Consider the following 9,025-nt stretch of genomic DNA (forward strand, 5'->3'; position numbering starts at 1 on the left):
GGGGGGGGGGGGGGGGGGGGGGGGGGGGGGGGGGGGGGGGGGCATAGAGTGAGAGAAAGGGAAAGGGAAAAAATATTTGCGCGAGTAAAAGACTGATATGCTTCCTGGATTGGAAGATTATGCCAGTATTATTTTCACTTTACGAAAGTTATCTTTCTACTCTGCAGATGGGCTTCCAGTTTGCAGGCAGAACTATATACACTGCAGTATGGGTTGCAGCTGCATCATTGTTCATGGAGTTGTTAGGTTTCTCAACCCAAAAATGGCTCACTGCAGGAGGGCTTGGGACAGTCTTGCTGACGCTTGCTGGGCGTGAGGTGTAAATCAAATTGCTCTCTATATTTGAATATTTATCATTCTACCTTTCCACTTTCCAGTCCTCTCTATTTCTTATTTTCTGAAATTGGCATTATAAAGTCCTTTGTGAATGCCAATTTAAAAATTGTTTTATTGTTATCTTTAGATATTCACCAATTTCCTTTCAAGTGCAATGATTCATGCAACCCGGCCATTTGTTGTGAATGAATGGATTCAGACGAAGATTGAAGGCTATGAAGTTTCTGGGACAGTTGAGGTTAGTATTGAACTCACTTAATTATCCAATGTTAGATATCACCTCCAGTTGAGGTTGGAATTCAAGGAAGATAAGCTTTATCTAAATAAAGCACAGTATGTCTGATTGTGATCATTTATATCTGATATACACCAATGTTTGTAATTGCACCTTGTGATCAAATGAGTACGAAACAATCTCCATTATTGGTCAATTCTCAAAAATTGCAAGTTTGTCACATGCTTTATCTCAGAGTTTCTGTAATTGGTCTACTTTCTATTAATATGTTTTGGATTATCAATAATTTTGCATTTACATATGGAAGCATGTGGGGTGGTGGTCACCAACAATTGTAAGAGGTGACGATCGTGAAGCTGTTCACATTCCAAACCACAAGTTTACCATGAATGTTGTGAGAAATCTCACTCAAAAAACTCACTGGCGTATTAAAACCCACCTGGCCATCAGTCACTTGGATGTCAACAAAATTAATGTGAGGATCATTCTGGATTGTTCTTGGTTACAATTGTCAAATTTCAAAAGAAATTCATACAGTTAACTTGTACTGTCCCATCGCAAAATTTTTCTTGCCTCTTGCAGAACATTGTTGCTGATATGCGGAAGGTTCTGGCAAAGAATCCTCAAGTTGAACAACAGAAGTTGCACAGAAGAGTATTTTTGGATAATATTGATCCTGAAAATCAGGCCCTCTTGGTCAGTTTCAATGCTTGAATATGATCGTATGGTTACATATTATGAGAAATTGTGATTCTTTGGGTGTAGGGTTTTATTACATCATCAAATTTAAACACTTTTTTCTGAACAATATCACTATCAAAAATATGTTCCTCCTTGGAAAATTTTTATAGTAAACTAAGAATCCTTATTAGCACCCTACCCCCAAAAAAACCATAAAAGAAGGGAAAGAAAGAAACAATCGTGTTCTTAACCGCAAAAAAATATATTGGTGGTTACTGTATTCAGTCTTCATGCTTCTTTCTTGTTTCCCAAAACTCTACATGGCTATTTAAACCCACAATCATGTTAAAGTTAAATTAATTTATGAAACTCTGTCCCTGTGAACTTTCTGCATTTTGTTTGTTATTAAAACGTGGAAAATAATTTTACATAATCATAGTGTTTTTTGTTTCCTGAATATGATTCTACAATTTTCACCTCAAATACTACATTCTCAGCGCCTCCCAAATGATACAGATCTTGGTGTCCTGCTTCGTGAAGACCTCACATTTTGAAGAATACCTGTGTGTTAAGGTGAGGGAACAATTTCCTGCAGGCACTTTCCCTTGTATTAAGACGTGGTCTGCATGATTAATAAATTGATACACTCTGCAACTGCAACTCCACTCATGTCACTCAAAAGTTGATACCAGATAGTTTAATCTCATAGTTCAGTAGCTGAAACGGACTCGTCTTGGTGATGTATGTGTTTTGAACTTAGGTCATTCTGAATTAATTGTTTCGAAGGTGCTTTAATGTCAACTCATCAGTTTAAAGTTCGGATTCCAGAATATGGGTCTGGGTGTGGGAGAAAGTGGATTGATGAAGAACTCTATCCATTGGAGCATCACCAGTGTATGGAAAAAGTGACTGTTGATATATCAATTTGTCATTTCACTTTGGTTAGAAAGAAGTTGAGAAAGAAAACTTATCAATTTTTTCCTGAAAGCAAATAAAGTAATAAATAATAATGATAACAATAAATAATAATGATAACAATAGATATGGAGCAGGCAAAAGTCTAGACCTACAAAGTACAAACTCTTCACTAGAGGAACAACAAACAAAGAAATAAAGTTCTAACCAATGGATTCGGTGAAGTCTTAAATCAGAGGCTAAATTTAAGTTGAAGCTAGGTAATGCGTTATACTCAAAGTAGATTACATATACCCTGACAGCTTCTCCAACCAGCTCATTGCTAGTTCATGTAGAAAGTTTACGAGGGGAAACAATTTACACTTCACAGCACTGGGAAGAGGTTTCCTGTTCTTCGTGTTTAAAATTGCTGCTCTCTCCTAGAATATGTATCAGAGCTGTGAGAGGGGGGAAAACACGAATTCAGCAGAAGTAAGTTGCAGATCTTGTTCGAGTTAGCACCTTTTTTCCAATTCACACTTTGCTCAATGAAATGCCACTTAGGATTGGAAACTGGGTTACCTGGTTTTGAAGTAATATTCAACTGCTTTTAAGATTTTAATTTTGTTATACCTGCAGTTTATCTGAATTTAGATGAAGTATCTGATAGACCTCCCATTCGATTCGCCTATTCTAGAAGGATCCAGAAGCAAGAATAAGGGGCAGTTTGGGAAGTAACTGAATTGAGTAGTTAGTTACAAGAAGTTTATAAATAGAAGCAGAGGGAACAGGGGAGGAGGAAATTTTCGGGGAGAGAGAGAGAGAGAGGAGTTAGTTTGAGAGTCACAGCCTTCAGGCAATCTGTTGTCCTTCTTTTCCTGTAATCTTTTTTTCAGCTTCAATCAAAGTTTAGCTTATTCATATTCTATTCTATATTTTCCAAATAGAATCCTATCAGTATCATACTTCGATTTCCTCGTTTCTAAATGTATTCATTTAATTTCTTTATATTTAGTTTCGACCTTATTTTGTTATGTTTCTTTGGTTGAGGAAAACAGGAAGCTATACTTCTGGACCTTCTCTCAGTCATTCGGCATCACCGTGCTAGATTAGCCACTCCCATTCGTACTGTTCAGAAAATATATAGTGATGCAGAATTGGACAATATACCATATGCGGATTCTGATTTTAACCATGGAGCAGCATCAAACCGTCCATTTCTATTGATTGAGCCCTCCTACAAAATTAATGGGGAAGAGGAGACAAAAACTCAAGCTCGTCAAGTGCGTGTGAATGGTGAGGAAGACAGCAAGGCTGCGGCGCAGTCAACACCTGATAACATGGTGCATGCTAAAGGTGAAACAAGTTCAAGGACTAATTCTAAATCTAAAGAAACAGTGCCTGCCGACCCTAAGGCCAAAGAGATCCTGACATTGGATAGGAAAGCTGGTGCCGAGGTTGGACAAGTGCCAAAAGCTGAAATGAAGGACCAAAAGGTTGCAGCGAGCCCCCTGTCTGATCCCAAGGTCAACAATAACGCAACAGCAAAATCAGCATCAAAATCTGTCTCTAGGTCTGATTCTAAATTTGTGGAAGCAACAAGTTTTAACTCCAAAAGTTCACCTGGTTCAGCTCAGAACACCTCTAATAGCAAGAATCTTAACAAGGTAGGCCAGGGAAGTTCTCTTTTGGGCAGTGCAGTTGACAATGCCTCAGACTCCTTGCCAGAGTCTAGAGGTGATAGGCCAGATACTGTTTCTGGTACTGCACTGAAACAAGAAGACATGAGACAAACGCCAATCGTGCAGCCTCATTTAATAAAACCTGCTTTGGAAGAGAACATAGTTCTAGGTGTTGCGTTGGAGGGCTCAAAGAGAACCCTGCCCATTGAAGAGGAGATTGTACCTTCACTAAATCCTGAGGATGTAAAAGAATTGGCTGCATTACGTAGAGGTAATGGTCCTCCAGTGGCTGAGAAGGATAAAAATGACATCAAGCGTTCAAATATCCGGGGGTCAACAATTGGCGACCAGTTAGATCAGCGAATCTAATGGTATTTAGCCTCTTGAACTATCCAGTTTAGAGCGTGCTCTTGGATAAAATCCTCTGTACAAATCCAATTATCGACATCTTAATATCTTTTTCAGGATGTATTGTAGGATCACTTTGGTCAAATTGATCATACATTGATGAAAAGCATTGTACATAATTGTATTTGTTTAGTCAGATTACTTCCGAGTTGACGAGACCATGTTTTTAGTCGGCTGATTTCTTCTACTTGGCATGAAATTTATTTAGACCATGTTTTTGGTCCACTGATTTTCTTCCACCAATTGAAATTTATTTTCCACAATGATTTGAGATAAATCTTATAATGAACTTGATAGATGTAGTGTCACTTCACCTAGTAATAACTAGCAAGAGGTGTTGACTATACGAATGATGCTGTGTGCATAGGAGGGGTTTCACATAACCCCTTCAGAACACACAGCAGGGCGAAGGGAGGGCTATGTGCATTCTGGAGGAGTTTTGTGAAACCCCTCGTGTACATACAACATTATTCTAACTTTACAAGAACGGCCTTTACGTATGGGCTCAACTATAATTATCGATACGGTGGAGATCTGAAAAAGCTTAGAATGCAATCTTAAAACTAAATATATGTTCTTCCACTCTGTCGAAGTTTCCCTCAAGGACATACTGGGTGTAAAGAACGACTAAGATTTTCGACTTTGACATGTCCGCCTATGAAACATGCCACGATATTGCTTGAATGAACATGAAAATTGAAGCACATTCTGTCATACAATTTAGACAAGTTGCACTAAGCAAACAATAGTGAATTATTAAATTTAGTAATATATTAGTGAATTTTGTATATCAAACAAGGATAGATAAATATGATCCCATATTTTACAAAGATCTCGCACCCTCCAAGAATTCCCCTGCACGGTAAAACTAGTATGGCTCTGACTATGCAAATAGGGATCATAATTCGACTATTAGTGGCCACAAACAATAGTTGCATCTACATGTACACTCAAAAGTGCTAACAAAGTAATTTTAAGCATCGCACATACAATCAGGAACAGGATACGTATATATAGACTGCTTTGGCTTGCGTAGTCTGAGCTGCCCTTGTCTGTGTTTGTGCCCTTCAAAAACAGCTTCTTGGAACTCTGGCCAGGTCAAGCTTTTATTTAAGAAAAGCTGTCCCAATAACGCCATGTTAGGCCTTATAGTCTTGAGATTTAGATAAGTTCGATGGCCCACCTGTTAATTCCAAGCAAAGTTACACATTTGTGGAGATAAGCAACTATGAAACGTCATTTCCCAGTTTTCACCATGTAATAGTTATGAAATCCAGAAGTGCTATAATTGAAACATTATTAATTCGAAATAAATAATGGCCAAGACAGAATAATGTTACATACAATTCATATCAGCAACCAACGTAAATAAATAGGTTCGGTACTTACCACAGCATTGTGCATATTTCCTGGAGAAGCAGAAATGAATATATCACTATGCATGCCAACATAGTAATCTAGTGCTGCTAGTAAGGAAGCCTTTCCTTTAATGTGGGTTCTTTCTTCAGAAGAGGCAAGACTCTTCTTTTCTTCCATTAATGGAAACAAACTTCTTAAGGTTGAGATCCTGGCTTCCCCACCATAAACCTGCAAACAATGGCATTAACAACCCAGGAACTTTTGAATACGAAACCAAAATTTTGACTGCCAAGTGTCGGAATAAGTTTTGTGCTAAAAGCCTGAAATCTAAACCAAACCCTTTTTTTAATAAACCTTATGAGAGGCAAGATACAAGCGAGTACTGTTGTCAAATCCCAAAGCAGCTAGCAGCAATCCAATTTCTTCAGGAGTCAATGGGCACCGTCCCTGACTCCTCAACTCCTCATCGGTAAATTGAGAGTTCAAGACTCTTCCTTGCCAAATAACTTGCCGATACTTGGCTAGAGCCAGTTTTTCAGCCTTTCCTCCACCAAAGTCACAGGCTGAATGAGCAGCCATGTCCTGAAAAAGCAACAAATTCAAGAAACAGCATAAGATACTTCCCGCATCAGACAGGTTAGGCAACACAAATCTTTTTAGGAAGATGACATAGCACAAGTCTGTTTGCAACAATCTAATCCCATTTGCATTGCATAATAATCAAAACTATGAGAAAGCCTGAATAATTAATTTAAGGGTAGGGCATGGACGAACCAATATTTAGGAAGGTACAAATATAAGAAGCACATCAAGAAGATTAGAACAGCAAAAGTTCATTCCATATATGGATTTGTTAGATCCAAAATAAAATTTTAACTAGGTTTTGTCTTGAACAAGTAGACATACCTTGTCAAATCGAAGATGGAGGACAACAAACTTTCCATTTCCTTGCTTGCTTCTAGAATCAGTAAGGGTAGGGCATGGACGAACCAATATTTAGGAAGGTACAAATATAAGAAGCACATCAAGAAGATTAGAACAGCAAAAGTTCATTCCATATATGGATTTGTTAGATCCAAAATAAAATTTTAACTAGGTTTTGTCTTGAACAAGTAGACATACCTTGTCAAATCGAAGATGGAGGACAACAAACTTTCCATTTCCTTGCTTGCTTCTAGAATCAGTAACATCTTTAAGGTAATTAGCACTGGACTCACTTTCACTAGGCAGATATTTGAGGCGACTGATAAGAGCATCACCAAGAGCTCTAATGTGAGGAACAAACACCAAAGCTTGAAAGTTGACTTTGCATCGAAGGCGTTGGATATCCTTGGGCATGTTGTCAAATGCTAGTCGGTGAGAAAATGGTGCAATTGCAGCAATCCCATAACTGATCAACCACAAATCACAATCATAATCCACGGATGAAATAAAAGCTAAAGAACCACAGGGACATTGGCGTAAGGTTAAAATGACAATCATTGGTCTTAACATCGTCATGCGAAAAATCAACGAAAGAAGCACAACGACCAAACCCTTGACTGCAGATTCTTGGGTCATATGTTGCAACCCTTCCATAAATCAACTTAAATCAATTTCTCAATCATCATACGATTCATACCTTTGAAAATGTCAATAATCTGATGAATCCAAAACATGTCTCAAGTTCCACAGTAATAGTTGCTCTCTCGAGAATGAAGGCAAGTGAAATATATTTGCACTTAAAAGGTTTTGTTTGTTTATAAAATTTTGGTTTATTGTATGTGCCATGGAGTTTGGCAAAAACATAATCCTGATCAAATTGAAATTTACATATTCTCATCTCAGCAGGCCCTAGTCATATAGCCAAGGGTTCTCAAATAGAACTTGAGGTAACAAATCGTGCTTGGTATATTACCCTTAGATGGACGGGCAAGTTATCATTAAGCAAAGCGAACTGGTAGACATATTACCCATTTTAAACTGTATATATACAATAATGCCATGCAGTTCACTGGAATGATCATATTGTTAAATGGTTGAATGTTACGACAAGAAGGAAAAAATATCAACTATATACTCACATCTGCAGCATAGGCATGACATTCTCTATATACCAGTTTGCTGAAGCATGAGTGGGTGCTGTTTTGACTCTATTAGCTCTGGTGGCTGTAGCATAATATTCCCTTGTGCTCCAGTAGAAGTCATCAGGCAACTCTTTCACAATGGATATATCATCTTTCAATGCATTAATGAAGTGATCCACATCAAAAATATCCGTAAAGGTGCTGCAGGAGAAAAAGTACTAGTGCTATTAATATGATTACTGCTTTAAAAATGAAATATTATAATATTAGAAAAGTATCGTGAATGCATGGATTTAATGAGTAGGACCTTGAATCTTGCCACACAGGATTTATTTCAAGAAGAGGGATAACTAGAGTCGCATTCAAAATTTTAGCAACAGCCACTGCATCACAAATCTTTGTAAAAAGAGTACACATCAGTGACTTCAACAGACAATTAGTTCACAATTAGCAACTAATGAAGCAGTAAAGATACGTTTTTATCATCTACAATTATAAATGACAAATGAAACTATAAAAAGCCTACCCCCATTCTCTGCTGATTTAGTCCTCCGTCAAGGAAAACCTGAATATATCCTTGAGATTTTTCTGGCAAAGCTGTTTCAAAGATATAAGTTAGTCCCTGTTCTTTAACAACTTGCGCCATCATTCCAAGATAAGCAGACTCCCCACCCACCCCAGAGAACTAAACCTAACTCATTTCGTCCGAAAGTTTCATATTAATTTCTCTTTTCGGAAGGTAAAACATTATCATAGTGTTACGTGTTGCATCACCAATTACTGTCATCCCAAAACCCCTTTTCTAGTTTCTGAAATCCGGATTGAAAAAGAAATCTTCTAGTAAGGTTCATACAGGAAAACATGTGCATCTCCACATGCTTCCCGATCAATATAGATCAACATATCGAACTCATCCACTCCATATCCATCTAAGCCATTGTCCCACATCTACCTAAATGATGCTCAATTGAATTCTTTTTTGCAATTTTCTAATCCAGTTTCTGATTCCAACATGGAATAAATCCCAAGGTATTTTCCACCTTTCCAAATTCAGCATCAATACCCAAGTGTCAACAATGTAATACTTCAGCTCTTTTCCCCTTCTGCAGGTATGCACTAAAATCTTAAAGATTAAAAACAAATCCCCACCCCCCAGAAAAAAATAGGATTTAGAAACATGATTTAAAAAAAAAAAGGGACGAATCCCTCTCAAGATCGAATCTTTTCAGAAATGTGTTCCCAAATTTAAGAATATACATAACTAGCAAAAAATAAAGTTTAAATCTTTTTCTTTCATGTTATACATAATTAGCAAACGATAAAGTTCAAATATTTTTTCCTTCATGTTATACATAACCACCAAA

The 9,025-nt window shown here is 37.5% G+C and overlaps 2 protein-coding genes across 6 annotated transcripts in view; one reads left to right on the forward strand and one right to left on the reverse strand.

Annotated features, from left to right (window-relative positions):
• Positions 1-4,392, forward strand: part of LOC111367512 (mechanosensitive ion channel protein 2, chloroplastic-like) — a 9,790-nt gene extending 5,398 nt beyond the window's left edge. For 4 of the 5 annotated variants that reach the window (XM_022988429.1, XM_022988432.1, XM_022988430.1 and 1 more), the window contains 6 exons: positions 168-317; positions 464-574; positions 879-1,046; positions 1,154-1,267; positions 1,769-1,825; positions 3,205-4,392. In XM_022988429.1, coding sequence (XP_022844197.1) covers positions 168-317; positions 464-574; positions 879-1,046; positions 1,154-1,267; positions 1,769-1,825; positions 3,205-4,197 — 1,593 coding nt within the window. In that variant the 3' untranslated portion in view covers positions 4,198-4,392. The remainder of the gene's footprint in view (positions 1-167; positions 318-463; positions 575-878; positions 1,047-1,153; positions 1,268-1,768; positions 1,826-3,204) is intronic. The other variant, XM_022988431.1, reaches the window with a different exon arrangement.
• Positions 4,393-4,985: 593 nt separating this feature from the next.
• Positions 4,986-8,307, reverse strand: LOC111366760 (O-fucosyltransferase 39-like). The gene is made up of 7 exons (XM_022987457.1): positions 8,188-8,307; positions 7,969-8,057; positions 7,659-7,862; positions 6,718-6,985; positions 5,950-6,177; positions 5,626-5,823; positions 4,986-5,419 (listed from the first exon to the last, which is right to left on the reverse strand). Exons 1-7 carry the CDS (start codon positions 8,305-8,307, stop codon positions 5,210-5,212), a joined length of 1,317 nt encoding a protein of 438 aa, XP_022843225.1. The 3' UTR covers positions 4,986-5,209.
• Positions 8,308-9,025: the final 718 nt, after the last annotated feature.

The sequence above is a fragment of the Olea europaea genome, chromosome 18, assembly GCF_002742605.1.
Source record: "Olea europaea var. sylvestris chromosome 18, O_europaea_v1, whole genome shotgun sequence".
NCBI classification, from domain to species: domain Eukaryota; kingdom Viridiplantae; phylum Streptophyta; class Magnoliopsida; order Lamiales; family Oleaceae; genus Olea; species Olea europaea.

What these genes read in the sequence shown, in the direction of transcription:
- LOC111366760 (XM_022987457.1), bottom strand. Translation starts at nt 8,307, where the DNA reads ATGGCGCAAGTTGTTAAAGAACAGGGACTAACTTATATCTTTGAAACA. An exon ending in TAAATCAGCAGAGAATGGGG is followed by an intron (nt 8,058 to 8,187) that starts GTAGGCTTTTTA and finishes CTTTTTACAAAG; the next exon opens with ATTTGTGATGCAGTGGCTGT. An exon ending in CCTGTGTGGCAAGATTCAAG is followed by an intron (nt 7,863 to 7,968) that starts GTCCTACTCATT and finishes TTTCTCCTGCAG; the next exon opens with CACCTTTACGGATATTTTTG.